Source organism: Lissotriton helveticus, chromosome 5_1, assembly GCF_964261635.1.
Source record: "Lissotriton helveticus chromosome 5_1, aLisHel1.1, whole genome shotgun sequence".
Classification (NCBI taxonomy): Eukaryota; Metazoa; Chordata; class Amphibia; order Caudata; family Salamandridae; genus Lissotriton; species Lissotriton helveticus.
In genome coordinates, this window is record NC_136065.1 from 31,290,410 (window position 1) to 31,309,767 (window position 19,358).

At 51.8% G+C, this 19,358-nt stretch overlaps 1 protein-coding gene across 1 annotated transcript in view; it reads left to right on the forward strand.

Moving 5' to 3' along the window:
- The first annotated feature begins 2,204 nt into the window (after window positions 1-2,204).
- LOC144752365 (uncharacterized) overlaps window positions 2,205-19,358 on the forward strand; it is a 229,231-nt gene continuing 212,077 nt past the window's right edge. Inside the window, exon 1 of the mRNA XM_078640299.1 lies at window positions 2,205-3,062. Coding sequence (XP_078496425.1) covers window positions 2,649-3,062 — 414 coding nt within the window. The 5' untranslated portion in view covers window positions 2,205-2,648. The remainder of the gene's footprint in view (window positions 3,063-19,358) is intronic.

Genomic DNA, 19,358 nt, shown 5'->3' on the forward strand with positions numbered 1-19,358 from the left:
TTATTAAGGTGTGGTGGTTCTTGGGTGTGACTTCCACAATCGTTTTCATGATGTTGTGTATGTGTTTCCCTCCTAGGTGCAGCAGCATTGCACGTTTTTGATCCTTGTGCACCTTGGTGGCCTCAAAAAATATTTGTATGCGATGCACCCAGTCTTTCAATTTGGGCGCCAGGGAGGACGGGGATCCTTCTACTATGAAGGGCTTTACTGGCAGTATCTGTGACATGGTTCGGCCTCAGATAGCAGCACCTGTGATCTTTTGAATGTTGTCACGCTGCAATATCCACCCACCTCGGGGTTCCCAGCTGTGGTGGGCAAACCGTTCTCTTGTGGGCGCAATATGGTCATCCACTAGGCAAAGCAGACACTCTCCGTGATCAAGTGTTTGGTCACATGCTGTTCCTTGACCTCCACACTGTATGTCCTGGGCCTGTGTTGTCTTTCTAGTCCCCTTTTGTTTTTTTGTTTTCTTCGTTTATTATTATTATTATTTTATTTTTTTTTACCAGGTACTGTATATTGTCCTGTCTCTGGCCCGATGTATCACTGGGTATTCCTTTGTTCTTTGCCAGCACAACAGGCAGTGTCTCTGGGCAGCTTATAGCCTCCTGCAGGGGCCTTTCCTTGTTGCTTCAGGGCCTTTCTTCTACTGGAGTGTTTCTCCGAGACCTTTGCTGATTGTCCTTATCCCAAGGCCTGCGCTCACACTAATTGTTCCCCCTCCACGTGGCAGCCCTGGCACCGCTGTTATGGCGCCTCAGAGTGCCGGTTGCACTCGTGCTGGGATTAGGCGGGACGGCCCGGTAGGCAGAGTCTCTAGGGGGCGTGGCCGAGAGCCTCACATGGCCGCAGGGAAAGCACCCGCGGCAGGCGGCGGCACCTCCACAACGTAGCGCCGCAGTGGCCTCCTCAACACAAATCCTGGGCGGGACGGGACAGCGCACCGCACCGGACTGACTGCAGCACTGATCGCCGGGGCACGAGCTCCACAAGCACCAGGACACGCTTGTGGCCGCCTCGTCGACGAACACGAGGGCGCGACCACCCTCGTCGCCAATCGTGGTGTCGGACGCACGGGCTGGGCCGACACTATGTGTAGACACGTCTGGATACCACAGGTACTGGTAATTACATTAATAAATGACTGACAGGAGCCAGGTATGAGGGGTAACTGGTGGGCTCCGTCTTCGTCGCCTGACTGGCGTACGTTTACGTGCCCCTACTTTTCTTAAACTGGGGTCACATGACCAGCACGCATATTGCGTGGTCGTGACGTCAGGCCGTGTCACGACATTACAGGGGCGTGGATACACGTAACTTGTCCGACCGGGACCCGCAGACGGCGCTTCAGGACTCGATGTGGCGCGAGCGACAAATAACAACTGAGATCAGGAATGGCTGCTGCTGGGTTCCCGTGGGATGGAGAGAGCACATTTAGAGGATAGAACCAGGTGCATAATAACATAGGGACGACCCTCTCCACCCCGACCCCACCCTCCCCCTGGGACCCTTCACACTCCCCCCACCCCCCTGGAGTCTCCCGGCCAACTGGATGCCCCCCCCCCCCCCAAACGACCAAAGATAAGCAGATAGGGGGCCACACTATCCAGGCAGAGCACCCCCGGCAGACTTAAAGGTTTCAGTTTGGTATCTATTGTTTGCCAGATGCCTTACATGTGTTTTGTTTTGTATTATGACACACATGCAGACACATGCAGGGCGTAACCATGCGAGAATGACAGTGCAGACAAGGGACACAACCACTCCCCACAGGAGACCTCGAGGCAGCAGGAACAGGCCAGTGACAGCTGACAGGCAGAGGGAGGGGCGGTGACAACCACGGGAGGATGATTGATGGCACTGACTCTCGGAGGTTGATGATTGTTTTGCTTAATTCCAAAGATTACCGTAAATAATGTTGATTGTTTCCACCCCGAAGAGTATGTACATGCAGCATTGTTCATGTGAAAATGTACAGATTGTACCGAAGGAAATTTTATAAATGCCAATAAAAACGATATTAAAAATAACAAATGCTATGTTTAGCTGAGAAGGTGAAAAACGTACACGTAAACCACAGGAGACAGAAGCAACAGAGGAGTCAGTACTGTTCTGTGCCTGTAACTTGAAACCGGAAGTCCCAGCGCAGCCAGAGAGGGGCAGACGCACAGACGCACAGACACACCCACTGCACACAGAGAGGGACAGACGCACAGACACACCCACTGCACACAGAGAGGGACAGACGGACAGACGCACAGACACACCCACTGCACACAGAGAGGGACAGACGCACAGACGCACAGACACACAGAGAGGGACAGACGCACAGACGCACAGACACACCCACTGCACACAGAGAGGGGACAGACGGACAGACGCACAGACACACCCACTGCACACAGACAGGGACAGACGCACAGACGCACAGACACACCCACTGCACACAGAGAGGGACAGACGCACAGACGCACAGACACACCCACTGCACACAGAGAGGGACAGACGCACAGACACACCCACTGCACACCGAGAGGGACAGACGCACAGACGCACAGACACACCCACTGCACACAGAGAGGGACAGACGCACAGACACACCCACTTCAGAAAGAAAGAGAAACTGAAACGTTCTGCATTTCTGCATCATGGCGGCGGCAGCTCAGCTCAGGGACCTCAAGGAAGAGGCCACGTGTTCCATCTGTTTGGAATATTTTAAGGATCCGGTGATGATCGAGTGTGGACACAACTTCTGCCGCTCCTGCATCACCCAGAGCTGGGAGGGGGGAGATGAAAACTTCCCCTGTCCTGAGTGCAGGGAGATATCTCGTAGGAAAAAACTTCGACCAAACAGGCAACTGGGGAACATGGTGGACATTGCAAAACAGATTCACCTACCCCCAGTGAAGCCTCCGGGGGAGAATATGTGTCGGAAACATGGCGAGAACCTGAGGCTGTTCTGTGCAGAGGATCAGAGGATGATATGCTGGGTGTGCCGAGAGTCCAAGGAGCACAAAACTCACTCAGCAAGTCTTATAGAGGAGGCTGCAGAGGAGTACAAGGTACGTCTGTGGCTTTCAGGGACCACAAACTCACAATATTAACCCTGCTGAGGAGCCTGCAAAGGTCTACAAGGTGTGTGTGTGTGGATGTTTGTGTCTGGAAGGACAGCAGAGGAGCACAAGATAGGTCTGTGGAAATTCAGAGACCAGAAAGTCACTCGGTGCTTCACCTCAAGGGGCAGCCTGAGCACAGACCCTGTGTGTACAAATGTTCACATGTCACAAGTCACCATAGCTGCCAAGGTTTCAAATGGCTATGTGTGACATGTTCATAATTTCAGTGCAATTTTGAGTGACATTTCATCGAATATGAGTGACACTTTCGCACGATCAAAATCAAACAATGAAGACGAGGGAAATATATAAATATCCAAAATTAAACCTATTTGAGCAAGGAGAAACCCTAAGAAGATCCTAAAACTGGTGCAAAGCATCAAAAATTGAAGGTCACTTAGGTGTGAATGCATGAGGAGCTTGGCTTCTAAGCACCTGCACCAGTGCTCCCCAGAATCTCCAGCCCTCCCTGTGTTCTGGGGCACTCCCTCCACCCTATCGTGACTCTCTCACGCACCAGGTGGACACCCAGGCTGCAGGCACACTTTAGAACGAATGTAGGGTCTTGCCACATGTGTGAATGTGCGAGGAGCTCTGCTTCTAAACATACTACTGCCCCCAAGACCTGTAGCCCTTCCTGGCTTCTGAGGTGCTCCGTCTGCCCTACCATGCTTCTTACACTTGTAAGAGGACGCCCAGGCTGCAGGCACAGGTGCAGCCTTGTGCTACAGGTGTGAATGTGCTTCTAAGCACCGCATGACACGGACCCCTAGGACTTGTGGCCCTTGCCGAATCGAATCATTATCCCAGCTGTGCAAATCAACGAACAACATGCCAATGTAGATGAAATGAGTATGAAACCTTTAAAAAAACTCGAAACTGTTAAACTATAATGGTATACATTGTTCACATTACTTAGATTATACCTGGATGCGCATGTCTTCTCATATAACCCTAAGCCAGTACCTTTAATTCAAACCTCTCCAGCCCAGTCGTCTTAGACAGCTGGATGGAGAGCAGGCACAGCTCCCAGTGCCTTTAGGAGCCAATGTGAGTGCTTCACTCATGCTGCTTAACATTGCTAACAGCATGAAAGCGGCATCTGGATTGGAGAAGGGAGCTGGCTGTGGAACCTGGCGCTCGGAGCCAGGGACTGTAGAGCATCAAGGATGTGTTGGGCTGGGCTGCAGGCTGCTACGGTAAGTTACACATTTAACCATTTAATTTTTCTTTCTAAAATGTTTTTTTATTAAACTAATGTAATATATAGTATATAGTATATTTTAAAAGTGTTTGGTGGTTGAGGTTGGCTTTACAACTAATAATGTATTTCTATCCAAAGCAATCCTTTACAGCAATATTAGGATAATGAAATACTGATGAAAAACATAACTTTCTAACCTATACTATGCATGCAGCGCTTTAATGACAGTTCATAGTTACCATATTAGGATTGTAACTCAAGAACTGCAGGTAAAAAGATCCCTGTGACAAAAACAGTAACCCACTGAGCTATCCCCATAAATACAGTTGTTTGATCTGCATGGTACACATTCTTTGTAGCAGGCATATTACCCCTGTGAACAGAAACTGCCACCTAAAACTCCCATCTCTCTCCAGCAGGAACATGTATCATCAGCGTTATCCTAACATTCCTATTGTTGCCTGAATCCTGCTGAACATACAAGGAATTCTGCAGCAGGTGCTTTTAAGCGCATAAGTCATGAAAACGGAGGCTCTCCATTTGAAAACAAGAACCTTATTTGGCAGGAATGGCGCATACAGTTAGGCATCGTGCCTGCAGTGCTACAGATGCCAGACGTTATTCATTATAAACCAGTGCATTACGTCTTGTAACAATGACGCTCAGAATAGGCAACACATAAAATACAGCTGATATTAGCGAGTACTGAAGAGGGGGGGCGGGGGTAGAGGAGCACACGGATATTCATGCAATTGTATATTAGAAAAGCTTAGAGAGCAAACCACTCTAACAAACATACTATTGAAACAAGTTATCTGGATATTGAATTGGCTTCTGAGTAGTGTTGTCGCAGTCAGTGTTTCACCCCAACAACATCCCTGAGATAACCAGGGTAAGGGAGGAGGCGTGAAATGCACCTTGGCCTAGTGAAAACTAAGACCTCGGCATCCTTGCTGTAAACTAGAGTTGGAGGTAAATTTCAAAAGCTTCCGCAGTTCGTCCAGCCTTTTCCCGGTTGCCTCCAAGAAGGGCTGGAAAAAGACGGGATACCACCGCTCTCCCCGTTTTTGCCGACTTTGAGGTGGATGCCTTTCGAAATCCTCTCTGGCCTTGGCTAAGGGGCACAGAGGGACTTCGAACCTGAGTCTCCAGGCTTGTCCGAGAACTCCCCCCCCACCCTGCAACCTCCTGCCCGCAGCTACCTGAGCCCGAAATATGTTCATGATATCAACTCCAGTCTCGGGATACGGGAGCAGCTGACAGGTGCCGCGGGCAGAGGTGAGGGCAGCTGTCAACGGACACAGGGCACGGTGTAGCGGTCAGTGTTCCCAAATCTCCTTTGTCTCAGAGTCAGTTTATTTGGAGAAGTTTAGTAGCTTGTGACTTGTTCTAAAAAACACACTTTAAAAAACATACCAAATGGGGCCTCATAGCGCAGCACAACATCGCGGTGTAAGAAGCCTTCTGCGTGGGCTTCTATGAGGCCATGCCCGCTGGGGCCCTCTAATTCACAGGGACCGGAGATCGATATTGGCGTCTCCTGCGTGCACTGCCAGTAGACGACTGCCTGCACGCTGCCACTGCCCATGGCCGAGTCGGTGACTCACCTCTGTGTTACTGGGCTTCATGCGTGGAGGGGGGTGGCCATGAGACTGGAGTCTGTCTCTCGTGCTGCATGCTGCTCACTCGGATTTCCTGCCGCTTCTGCCTCTTCCTCCTCCGGACGGGACGGCACTCTACTGCCTGCACATCCGGATTAAAATCCTGGCCTCCATGGTGCCACTGTGATCGACAGCAGGATTGACTGCTGAGAGGGCAGCCCCCACCTTTATTAGTGTGATAAGTCTGACTGAAGCCGGGCGCCGCGCCGGCGCCGCAGCTTGCGCATTTGTTTCCAGGCAACATTCACAGCAGGTAGCTGCCTGGGCAGAGTCCACTGCAGAGATACATTGTAGCGCTCTCAGCCCCTACAGAGCTGAGAGCAGTCGCGGGTTAACTATTTATGAACTCAGCTCAGCCAGAAGCACGGTCTCGGGAGCAGGTGTCAAAATGCGTGACAATGCATTTCAGTGCGGTGATGCGGATCACTGCACTGAGCACTGAAATGCGTGAGCGTCACACCTGTTGCGTGACGCTTGGCAGGACTGAGTCACCCTGTGTGTCCCACGGAGGAGGCTGCAGAAAACAACAAGGAAAATTTGTGGATTTCGAGGGTTCCCACGTAAAGACATTGTAATTTCCACACAGGAAGAAGTTGCAGAGGAGCACAAGGAATGTCTGGGTGTCCAGGATTTACTAGTGAATTCACTCGTTAAGTCTTGAAGAGGATACAAAGTATACTTTGGGGGTGAAGGGATAAATATAACACCGTCAATCCCATAGAGTACGGTGTCTAAGAGCACATAGTGTGCACATGGGTAGTCCGGATTCACAAGTAAAGAGAATCCCTGAGTCAATTAGATAAATTAAAGGAATATATGTCAGCTTTCAGGGATCACAGGTTGTATGCGTACTGTGTGCTCTTGAGCACCCTTCTCTTTAGGAGCCTCAGAGTGACTTTTGATCCATTACAAGACCGAACATACTTTGTATCCTCTTAAACATTTAATGAATCACTTGTGAAACCCTGTATGAGGCTGGTCTCTGGTTCTGTTCTCTGTTGTAGACCCTGTATGAGGCTGGTCTCTGGTTGTCTCTTCTCAGTTGCAGACCCTGTATGAGGCTGGTCTCTGGTTCTCTGTTCTCTGTTGCAGACCCTGTATGAGGCTGGTCTCTGGTTGTCTGTTCTCTGTTGCAGACCCTGTATGAGGCTGGTCTCGGGTACTGTTCTCAGTTGCAGACCCTGTATGAGGCTGGTCTCTGGTTCTGTTCTCTGTTGCAGACCATGCATGAGGCTGGTTGTCTGTTCTCTGTTGCAGACCCTGTATGAGGCTGGTCTCTGGTTGTCTGTTCTCTGTTGCAGACCCTGTATGAGGCTGGCCTCTGGTTCTGTTCTCTGTTGTAGACCCTGTATGAGGCTGGTCTCTGGTTGTCTGTTCTCAGTTGCAGACCCTGTATGAGGCTGGTATCTGGTCGTCTGTTCTCTGTTGCAGACCCTGTATGAGGCTGGTCTCTGGTTGTCTGTTCTCTGTTGCAGACCCTGTATGAGGCTGGTCTCTGGTTCTCTGTTCTCTGTTGCAGACCCTGTATGAGGCTGGTCTCGGGTACTGTTCTCAGTTGCAGACCCTGTATGAGGCTGGTCTCTGGTTCTGTTCTCTGTTGCAGACCCTGTATGAGGCTGGTCTCTGGTTGTCTGTTCTTTGTTGCAGACCCTGTATGAGGCTGGTCTCTGGTTGTCTGTTCTCTGTTGCAGACCCTGTATGAGGCTGGCCTCTGGTTCTGTTCTCTGTTGTAGACCCTGTATGAGGCTGGTCTCTGGTTGTCTGTTCTCAGTTGCAGACCCTGTATGAGGCTGGTGTCTGGTCGTCTGTTCTCTGTTGCAGACCCTGTATGAGGCTGGTCTCTGGTTGTCTGTTCTCTGTTGCAGACCCTTTATGAGGCTGGTCTCTGGCTCCGTTCTCTGTTGCAGACCCTGTATGAGGCTGGTCTCTGGTTGTCTGTTCTCTGTTGCAGACCCTGTATGAGGCTGGTCTCTGGCTCTGTTCTCTGTTGCAGACCCTGTATGAGGCTGGTCTCTGGTCGTCTGTTCTCTGTTGCAGACCCTGTATGAGGCTGGTCTCTGGTTGTCTGTTCTCTGTCGCAGACCCTGTATGAGGCTGGTCTCTGGTTCTGTCCTCTGTTGTAGACCCTGTATGAGGCTGGTCTCTGGTTCTGTTCTCTGTTGCAGACCCTGTATGAGGCTGGTCTCTGGTCGTCTGTTCTCTGTTGCAGACCCTGTATGAGGCTGGTCTCTGGTTGTCTGTTCTCTGTTGTAGACCCTGTATGAGGCTGGTCTCTGGTTGTCTGTTCTCTGTTGCAGACCCTGTATGAGGCTGGTGTCTGGTCGTCTGTTCTCTGTTGCAGACCCTGTATAAGGCTGGTCTCTGGTTCTGTTCTCTGTTGCAGACCCTGTATGAGGCTGGTCTCTGGTTGTGTTCTCTGTTGCAGACCCTGTATGAGTCTGGTCTCTGGTTGTTTGTTCTCTGTTGCAGACCCTGTATGAGGCTGGTCTCTGGTTGTCTGTTCTCTGTTGCAGACCCTGTATGAGGCTGGTCTCTGGTTGTCTGTTCTCTGCTGCAGACCCTGTATAAGGCTGGTCTCTGGTTGTTTGTTCTCTGTTGCAGACCCTGTATGAGGCTCGTCTCTGGCTCTGTTCTCTGTTGCAGACCCTGTATGAGGCTGGTCTCTGGTTCTGTTCTCTGTTTCAGACCCTGTAGGAGGTTGGTCTCTGGTTGTCTGTTCTCTGTTGCAGACCCTGTATGAGGCTGGTCTCTGGTTGTCTGTTCTCTGTCGCAGACCCTGTATGAGGCTGGTCTCTGGTTCTGTCCTCTGTTGTAGACCCTGTATGAGGCTGGTCTCTGGTTCTGTTCTCTGTTGCAGACCCTGTATGAGGCTGGTCTCTGGTCGTCTGTTCTCTGTTGCAGACCCTGTATGAGGCTGGTCTCTGGTTGTCTGTTCTCTGTTGTAGACCCTGTATGAGGCTGGTCTCTGGTTGTCTGTTCTCTGTTGCAGACCCTGTATGAGGCTGGTGTCTGGTCGTCTGTTCTCTGTTGCAGACCCTGTATGAGGCTGGTCTCTGGTTCTGTTCTCTGTTGTAGACCCTGTATGAGGCTGGTCTCTGGTTGTCTGTTCTCTGTTGTAGACCCTGTATGAGGCTGGTCTCTGGTTGTCTGTTCTCTGTTGCAGACCCTGTATTAGGCTGGTGTCTGGTCGTCTGTTCTCTGTGGCAGACCCTGTATGAGGCTCGTCTCTGGTCGTCTGTTCTCTGTTGCAGACCCTGTATAAGGCTGGTCTCTGGCTCCGTTCTCTGTTGCAGACCTGTATGAGGCTGGTCTCTGGTCATCTGTTCTCTGTTGCAGACCCTGTATGAGGCTGGTCTCTGGTCATCTGTTCTCTGTTGCAGACCCTGTATGAGGCTGGTCTCTGGTTGTCTGTTCTCTGTTGCAGACCCTGTATGAGGCTGGTCTCTGGCTCTGTCCTCTGTTACAGACCCTGTATGAGGCTGGTCTCTTCTCCTCTGTTCTCTGTTGCAGACCCTGTATGAGGCTGGTCTCTGGTCGTCTGTCCTCTGTTGCAGACCCTGTATGAGGCTGGTCTCTGGTCGTCTGTTCTCTGTTGTAGACCCTGTATGAGGCTGGTCTCTGGTTGTCTGTTCTCTGTTCTCTGTTGCAGACCCTGTATGAGGCTGGTCTCTGGCTCCGTTCTCTGTTGTAGACCCTGTATGAGGCTGGTCTCTGGTCATCTGTTCTCTGTTGCAGACCCTGTATGAGGCTGGTCTCTGGTCTCCTGTTCTCTGTTGCAGACCCTGTATGAGGCTGGTCTCTTCTCCTCTGTTCTCTGATGCAGACCCTGTATGAGGCTGGTCTCTGGTTGTCTGTTCTCTGTTGCAGACCCTGTATAAGGCTGGTCTCTGGTTGTTTGTTCTCTGTTGCAGACCCTGTATGAGGCTGGTCTCTGGTTGTCTGTTCTCTGTTGCAGACCCTGTATGAGGCAGGTCTCTGTCTGTTCTCTGTTGTAGACCCTGTATGAGGCTGGTCTCTGACTCTGTTCTCTGTTGCAGACCCTGGATGAGGCTGGTCTCTGGTTGTCTGTTCTCTGTTGCAGACCCTGTATGAGGCTCGTCTCTGACTCTGTTCTCTGTTGCAGACCCTGTATGAGGCTGGTCTCTGGTTCTCTGTTCTCTGTTGATGACCCTGTATGAGGCTGGTCTCTGGTTCTGTTCTCTGTTGCAGACCCTGTATGTGCCTGGTCTCCGGTTGTCTGTTCTCTGTTGTAGACCCTGTATGAGGCTGGTCTCCGGTTGTCTGTTCTCTGTTGTAGACCCTGTATGAGGCTGGTCTCTGGTTCTGTTCTCTGTTGCAGACCCTGTATGAGGCTGGTCTCTGGTCGTCTGTTCTCTGTTGCAGACCCTGTATGAGGCTGGTCTCTGGTTGTCTGTTCTCTGTTGCAGACCCTGTATAAGGCTGGTCTCTGGTTGTTTGTTCTCTGTTGCAGACCCTGTATGAGGCTGGTCTCTGGTTGTCTGTTCTCTGTTGCAGACCCTGTATGAGGCTGGTCTCTGGCTCCGTTCTCTGTTGTAGACCCTGTATGAGGCTGGTCTCTGGTCATCTGTTCTCTGTTGCAGACCCTGTATGAGGCTGGTCTCTGGTCATCTGTTCTCTGTTGCAGACCCTGTATGAGGCTGGTCTCTGGTCATCAGTTCTCTGTTGCAGACCCTGTATGAGGCTGGTCTCTTCTCCTCTGTTCTCTGATGCAGACCCTGTATGAGGCTGGTCTCTGGTCGTCTGTTCTCTGGTGCAGACCCTGTATGAGGCTGGTCTCTGGTTGTCTGTTCTCTGTTGCAGACCCTGTATGAGGCTGGTCTCTGGTTGTCTGTTCTGTTACAGACCCTGTATGAGGCTGGTCTCTGGTTGTCTGTTCTCTGTTGCAGACCCTGTATGAGGCTGGTCTCTGGTTGTCTGTTCTCTGTTGCAGACCCTGTATAAGGCTGGTCTCTGGTTGTTTGTTCTCTGTTGCAGACCCTGTATGAGGCTGGTCTCTGGTTGTCTGTTCTCTGTTGCAGACCCTGTATGAGGCTGGTCTCTGGTTCTGTTCTCTGTTGCAGACCCTGTATGAGGCTGGTCTCTGGTTCTGTTCTCTGTTGCAGACCCTGTATGAGGCTGGTCTCTGGTTGTTTGTTCTCTGTTGCAGACCCTGTATGAGGCTGGTCTCCGGTTGTCTGTTCTCTGTTGTAGACCCTGTATGAGGCTGGTCTCTGGTTCTGTTCTCTGTTGCAGACCCTGTATGAGGCTGGTCTCTGGTCGTCTGTTCTCTGTTGCAGACCCTGTATGAGGCTGGTGTCTGGTCGTCTGTTCTCTGTTGCAGACCCTGTATGAGGCTGGTCTCTGGTTCTGTTCTCTGTTGCAGACCCTGTATGAGGCTGGTCTCTGGTCGTCTGTTCTCTGTTGCAGACCCTGTATGAGGCTGGTCTCTGGTTCTGTTCTCTGTTGCAGACCCTGTATGAGGCTGGTCTCTGGTCATCTGTTCTCTGTTGCAGACCCTGTATGAGGCTGGTCTCTGGTCGTCTGTTCTCTGTTGTAGACCCTGTATGAGGCTGGTCTCTGGTCGTCTGTTCTCTGTTGCAGACCCTGTATGAGGCTGGTCTCTGGTTGTCTGTTCTCTGTTGCAGACCCTGTATGAGGCTGGTCTCTGGCTCTGTCCTCTGTTACAGACCCTGTATGAGGCTGGTCTCTTCTCCTCTGTTCTCTGTTGCAGACCCTGTATGAGGCTGGTCTCTGGTCGTCTGTCCTCTGTTACAGACCCTGTATGAGGCTGGTCTCTGACTCTGTTCTCTGTTTCAGACCCTGTATGAGGCTGGTCTCTGGTTGTCTGTTCTCTGTTGCAGACCCTTTATGAGGCTGGTCTCTTCTCCTCTGTTCTCTGTTTCAGACCCTGTATGAGGCTGGTCTCTGGTTGTCTGTTCTCTGTTGCAGACCCTGTATGAGGCTGGTCTCTGGTCGTCTGTTCTCTGTTTCAGACCCTGTATGAGGCTGGTCTCTGGTTGTCTGTTCTCTGTTGCAGACCCTGTATGAGGCTGGTCTCTGGCTCTGTTCTCTGTTGCAGACCCTGTATGAGGCTGGTCTCTGGCTCTGTTCTCTGTTGCAGACCCTGTATGAGGCTGGTCTCTGGTTGTCTCTTCTCTGTTGCAGACCCTGTATGAGGCTGGTCTCTGGTTCTGTTCTCTGCTGCAGACCCTGTATGAGGCTGGTCTCTGGTTGTCTCTTCTCTGTTGCAGACCCTGTATGAGGCTGGTCTCTGGTTCTGTTCTCTGCTGCAGACCCTGTATGAGGCTGGTCTCTGGTCGTCTGTTCTCTGTTGCAGACCCTGTATGAGGCTGGTCTCTGGTTGTCTGTTCTCTGTTGCAGACCCTGTATGAGGCTGGTCTCTGGTCGTCTGTTCTCTGTTGTAGACCCTGTATGAGGCTGGTCTCTCGTTCTTTGTTCTCTGTTGCAGACCCTGTATGAGGCTGGTCTCTGGTTGTCTGTTCTCTGTTGCAGACCCTGTATGAGGCTGGTCTCTGGCTCTGTCCTCTGTTACAGACCCTGTATGAGGCTGGTCTCTGGTTCTGTTCTCTGTTGCAGACCCTGTATGAGGCTGGTCTCTGGTTCTGTCCTCTGTTGCAGACCCTGTATGAGGGTGGTCTCCGTTGTCTGTTCTCTGGTGCAGACCCTGTATGAGGCTGGTCTCTTCTCCTCTGTTCTCTGTTGCAGACCCTGTATGAGGCTGGTCTCTGGTCGTCTGTCCTCTGTTACAGACCCTGTATGAGGCTGGTCTCTGACTCTGTTCTCTGTTTCAGACCCTGTATGAGGCTGGTCTCTTCTCCTCTGTTCTCTGTTTCAGACCCTGTATGAGGCTGGTCTCTGGTCGTCTGTTCTCTGTTTCAGACCCTGTATGAGGCTGGTCTCTGGTCGTCTGTTCACTGTTGCAGACCCTGTATGAGGCTGGTCTCTCGTTCTTTGTTCTCTGTTGCAGACCCTGTATGAGGCTGGTCTCTGGTTGTCTGTTCTCTGTTGCAGACCCTGTATGAGGCTGGTCTCTGGCTCTGTCCTCTGTTACAGACCCTGTCTGAGGCTGGTCTCTGGTTCTGTTCTCTGTTGCAGACCCTGTATGAGGCTGGTCTCTGGTTCTGTCCTCTGTTGCAGACCCTGTATGAGGCTGGTCTCCGGTTGTCTGTTCTCTGGTGCAGACCCTGTATGAGGCTGGTCTCTTCTCCTCTGTTCTCTGTTGCAGACCCTGTATGAGGCTGGTCTCTGGTCGTCTGTCCTCTGTTACAGACCCTGTATGAGGCTGGTCTCTGACTCTGTTCTCTGTTTCAGACCCTGTATGAGGCTGGTCTCTGGTCGTCTGTTCTCTATTTCAGACCCTGTATGAGGCTGGTCTCTGGTCGTCTGTTCTCTGTTGCAGACCCTGTATGAGGCTGGTCTCTGGTTGTCTGTTCTCTGATGCAGACCCTGTATGAGGCTGGTCTCTGGTTCTGTTCTCTGTTGCAGACCCTGTATGAGGCTTGTCTCTGACTCTGTTCTCTGATGCAGACCCTGTATGAGGCTGGTCTCTGGTCTGTTCTCTGTTGCAGACCCTGTATGAGGCTGGTCTCTGGTTCTGTGTTCTCTGTTGCAGACCCTGTATGAGGCTGGTCTCTGGTTGTCTGTTCTCTGTTGCAGACCCTGTATGAGGCTGGTCTCTGGTCGTCTGTTCTCTGTTGTAGACCCTGTATGAGGCTGGTCTCTGGTTGTCTCTTCTCTGTTGCAGACCCTGTATGAGGCTGGTCTCTGGTTCTGTTCTGTGCTGCAGACCCTGTATGAGGCTGGTCTCTGGTTGTCTCTTCTCTGTTGCAGACCCTGTATGAGGCTGGTCTCTGGTTCTGTTCTCTGCTGCAGACCCTGTATGAGGCTGGTCTCTGGTCGTCTGTTCTCTGTTGCAGACCCTGTATGAGGCTGGTCTCTGGTTGTCCGTTCTCTGTTGCAGACCCTGTATGAGGCTGGTCTCTGGTCTGTTCTCTGTTGCAGACCCTGTATGAGGCTGGTCTCTGGTCGTCTGTTCTCTGATGCAGACCCTGTATGAGGCTGGTCTCTGGTTCTGTGTTCTCTGTTTCAGAGCCTGTATGAGGCTGGTCTCTGGTTGTCTGTTCTCTGTTGCAGACCCTGTATGAGGCAGGTCTCTGGTCGTCTGTTCTCTGTTGCAGACCCTGTATGAGGCTGGTCTCTGGTTGTCTGTTCTCTGTTGCAGACCCTGTACGAGGCTGGTCTCTGGTCGTCTGTTCTCTGATGCAGACCCTGTATGAGGCTGGTCTCTGGTTGTCTGTTCTCTGATGCAGACCCTGTATGAGGCTGGTCTCTGGTTGTCTGTTCTCTGTTGCAGACCCTGTATGAGGCTGGTCTCTGGTTGTCTGTTCTCTGTTGCAGACCCTGTATGAGGCTGGTCTCTGGTCGTCTGTTCTCTGTTGCAGACCCTGTATGAGGCTGGACTCTGACTCTGTTCTCTGATGCAGACCCTGTATGAAGCTGGTCTCTGGTCGTCTGTTCTCTGTTGCAGACCCTGTATGAGGCTGGACTCTGGTTGTCTGTTCTCTGTAGCAGACCCTGTATGAGGCTGGTCTCTGACTCTGTTCTCTGATGCAGACCCTGTATGAAGCTGGTCTCTGGTCGTCTGTTCTCTGTAGCAGACCCTGTTTGAGGCTGGTCCCTGGTTCTGTTCTCTGTTGCAGACCCTGTATGAGGCTGGTCTCTGGTCGTCTGTCTCTGTTGCAGACCCTGTATGAGGCTGGTCTCTGGTTGTTTGTTCTCTGTTGCAGACCCTGTATGAGGCTGGTCTCTGGTTGTCTGTTCTCTGTTGCAGACCCTGTATGAGGCTGGTCTCTGGCTCCGTTCTCTGTTGTAGACCCTGTATGAGGCTGGTCTCTGGTCATCTGTTCTCTGTTGCAGACCCTGTATGAGGCTGGTCTCTGGTCATCTGTTCTCTGTTGCAGACCCTGTATGAGGCTGGTCTCTGGTCATCTGTTCTCTGTTGCAGACCCTGTATGAGGCTGGTCTCTTCTCCTCTGTTCTCTGATGCAGACCCTGTATGAGGCTGGTCTCTGGTCGTCTGTTCTCTGGTGCAGACCCTGTATGAGGCTGGTCTCTGGTTGTCTGTTCTCTGTTGCAGACCCTGTATGAGGCTGGTCTCTGGTTGTCTGTTCTCTGTTACAGACCCTGTATGAGGCTGGTCTCTGGTTGTCTGTTCTCTGTTGCAGACCCTGTATGAGGCTGGTCTCTGGTTGTCTGTTCTCTGTTGCAGACCCTGTATAAGGCTGGTCTCTGGTTGTTTGTTCTCTGTTGCAGACCCTGTATGAGGCTGGTCTCTGGTTGTCTGTTCTCTGTTGCAGACCCTGTATGAGGCTGGTCTCTGGTTCTGTTCTCTGTTGCAGACCCTGTATGAGGCTGGTCTCTGGTTCTGTTCTCTGTTGCAGACCCTGTATGAGGCTGGTCTCTGGTTGTTTGTTCTCTGTTGCAGACCCTGTATGAGGCTGGTCTCCGGTTGTCTGTTCTCTGTTGTAGACCCTGTATGAGGCTGGTCTCTGGTTCTGTTCTCTGTTGCAGACCCTGTATGAGGCTGGTCTCTGGTCGTCTGTTCTCTGTTGCAGACCCTGTATGAGGCTGGTGTCTGGTCGTCTGTTCTCTGTTGCAGACCCTGTATGAGGCTGGTCTCTGGTTCTGTTCTCTGTTGCAGACCCTGTATGAGGCTGGTCTCTGGTCGTCTGTTCTCTGTTGCAGACCCTGTATGAGGCTGGTCTCTGGTTCTGTTCTCTGTTGCAGACCCTGTATGAGGCTGGTCTCTGGTTCTGTTCTCTGTTGCAGACCCTGTATGAGGCTGGTCTCTGGTCGTCTGTTCTCTGTTGCAGACCCTGTATGAGGCTGGTGTCTGGTCGTCTGTTCTCTGTTGCAGACCCTGTATGAGGCTGGTCTCTGGTTCTGTTCTCTGTTGCAGACCCTGTATGAGGCTGGTCTCTGGTCGTCTGTTCTCTGTTGCAGACCCTGTATGAGGCTGGTCTCTGGTTCTGTTCTCTGTTGCAGACCCTGTATGAGGCTGGTCTCTGGTCATCTGTTCTCTGTTGCAGACCCTGTATGAGGCTGGTCTCTGGTCGTCTGTTCTCTGTTGCAGACCCTGTATGAGGCTGGTCTCTGGTCGTCTATTCTCTGTTGCAGACCCTGTATGAGGCTGGTCTCTGGTTGTCTGTTCTCTGTTGCAGACCCTGTATGAGGCTGGTCTCTGGCTCTGTCCTCTGTTACAGACCCTGTATGAGGCTGGTCTCTTCTCCTCTGTTCTCTGTTGCAGACCCTGTATGAGGCTGGTCTCTGGTCGTCTGTCCTCTGTTACAGACCCTGTATGAGGCTGGTCTCTGACTCTGTTCTCTGTTTCAGACCCTGTATGAGGCTGGTCTCTGGTTGTCTGTTCTCTGTTGCAGACCCTTTATGAGGCTGGTCTCTTCTCCTCTGTTCTCTGTTTCAGACCCTGTATGAGGCTGGTCTCTGGTTGTCTGTTCTCTGTTGCAGACCCTGTATGAGGCTGGTCTCTGGTCGTCTGTTCTCTGTTTCAGACCCTGTATGAGGCTGGTCTCTGGTTGTCTGTTCTCTGTTGCAGACCATGTATGAGGCTGGTCTCTGGTTGTCTGTTCTCTGTTGCAGACCCTGTATGAGGTTGGTCTCTGGTCGTCTGTTCTCTGTTGAAGACCCTGTATGAGGCTGGTCTCTGGCTCTGTTCTCTGTTGCAGACCCTGTATGAGGCTGGTCTCTGGTTGTCTCTTCTCTGTTGCAGACCCTGTATGAGGCTGGTCTCTGGTTCTGTTCTCTGCTGCAGACCCTGTATGAGGCTGGTCTCTGGTTGTCTCTTCTCTGTTGCAGACCCTGTATGAGGCTGGTCTCTGGTTCTGTTCTCTGCTGCAGACCCTGTATGAGGCTGGTCTCTGGTCGTCTGTTCTCTGTTGCAGACCCTGTATGAGGCTGGTCTCTGGTCGTCTGTTCTCTGTTGCAGACCCTATATGAGGCTGGTCTCTGGTTGTCTGTTCTCTGTTGCAGACCCTGTATGAGGCTGGTCTCTGGTCGTCTGTTCTCTGTTGCAGACCCTGTATGAGGCTGGTCTCTCGTTCTCTGTTCTCTGTTGCAGACCCTGTATGAGGCTGGTCTCTGGTCGTCTGTTCTCTGTTGCAGACCCTGTATGAGGCTGGTCTCTGGTTGTCTGTTCTCTGTTGCAGACCCTGTATGAGGCTGGTCTCTGACTCTGTTCTCTGTTGCAGACCCTGGATGAGGCTGGTCTCTGGTTGTCTGTTCTCTGTTGCAGACCCTGTATGAGGCTCGTCTCTGACTCTGTTCTCTGTTGCAGACCCTGTATGAGGCTCGTCTCTGACTCTGTTCTCTGTTGCAGACCCTGTATGAGGCTGGTCTCTGGTTCTCTGTTCTCTGTTGATGACCCTGTATGAGGCTGGTCTCTGGTTCTGTTCTCTGTTGCAGACCCTGTATGTGCCTGGTCTCCGGTTGTCTGTTCTCTGTTGTAGACCCTGTATGAGGCTGGTCTCCGGTTGTCTGTTCTCTGTTGTAGACCCTGTATGAGGCTGGTCTCTGGTTCTGTTCTCTGTTGCAGACCCTGTATGAGGCTGGTCTCTGGTCGTCTGTTCTCTGTTGCAGACCCTGTATGAGGCTGGTCTCTGGTTGTCTGTTCTCTGTTGCAGACCCTGTATAAGGCTGGTCTCTGGTTGTTTGTTCTCTGTTGCAGACCCTGTATGAGGCTGGTCTCTGGTTGTCTGTTCTCTGTTGCAGACCCTGTATGAGGCTGGTCTCTGGCTCCGTTCTCTGTTGTAGACCCTGTATGAGGCTGGTCTCTGGTCATCTGTTCTCTGTTGCAGACCCTGTATGAGGCTGGTCTCTGGTCATCTGTTCTCTGTTGCAGACCCTGTATGAGGCTGGTCTCTGGTCATCAGTTCTCTGTTGCAGACCCTGTATGAGGCTGGTCTCTTCTCCTCTGTTCTCTGATGCAGACCCTGTATGAGGCTGGTCTCTGGTCGTCTGTTCTCTGGTGCAGACCCTGTATGAGGCTGGTCTCTGGTTGTCTGTTCTCTGTTGCAGACCCTGTATGAGGCTGGTCTCTGGTTGTCTGTTCTGTTACAGACCCTGTATGAGGCTGGTCTCTGGTTGTCTGTTCTCTGTTGCAGACCCTGTATGAGGCTGGTCTCTGGTTGTCTGTTCTCTGTTGCAGACCCTGTATAAGGCTGGTCTCTGGTTGTTTGTTCTCTGTTGCAGACCCTGTATGAGGCTGGTCTCTGGTTGTCTGTTCTCTGTTGCAGACCCTGTATGAGGCTGGTCTCTGGTTCTGTTCTCTGTTGCAGACCCTGTATGAGGCTGGTCTCTGGTTCTGTTCTCTGTTGCAGACCCTGTATGAGGCTGGTCTCTGGTTGTTTGTTCTCTGTTGCAGACCCTGTATGAGGCTGGTCTCCGGTTGTCTGTTCTCTGTTGTAGACCCTGTATGAGGCTGGTCTCTGGTTCTGTTCTCTGTTGCAGACCCTGTATGAGGCTGGTCTCTGGTCGTCTGTTCTCTGTTGCAGACCCTGTATGAGGCTGGTGTCTGGTCGTCTGTTCTCTGTTGCAGACCCTGTATGAGGCTGGTCTCTGGTTCTGTTCTCTGTTGCAGACCCTGTATGAGGCTGGTCTCTGGTCGTCTGTTCTCTGTTGCAGACCCTGTATGAGGCTGGTCTCTGGTTCTGTTCTCTGTTGCAGACCCTGTATGAGGCTGGTCTCTGGTCATCTGTTCTCTGTTGCAGACCCTGTATGAGGCTGGTCTCTGGTCGTCTGTTCTCTGTTGTAGACCCTGTATGAGGCTGGTCTCTGGTCGTCTGTTCTCTGTTGCAGACCCTGTATGAGGCTGGTCTCTGGTTGTCTGTTCTCTGTTGCAGACCCTGTATGAGGCTGGTCTCTGGCTCTGTCCTCTGTTACAGACCCTGTATGAGGCTGGTCTCTTCTCCTCTGTTCTCTGTTGCAGACCCTGTATGAGGCTGGTCTCTGGTCGTCTGTCCTCTGTTACAGACCCTGTATGAGGCTGGTCTCTGACTCTGTTCTCTGTTTCAGACCCTGTATGAGGCTGGTCTCTGGTTGTCTGTTCTCTGTTGCAGACCCTTTATGAGGCTGGTCTCTTCTCCTCTGTTCTCTGTTTCAGACCCTGTATGAGGCTGGTCTCTGGTTGTCTGTTCTCTGTTGCAGACCCTGTATGAGGCTGGTCTCTGGTCGTCTGTTCTCTGTTTCAGACCCTGTATGAGGCTGGTCTCTGGTTGTCTGTTCTCTGTTGCAGACCCTGTATGAGGCTGGTCTCTGGCTCTGTTCTCTGTTGCAGACCCTGTA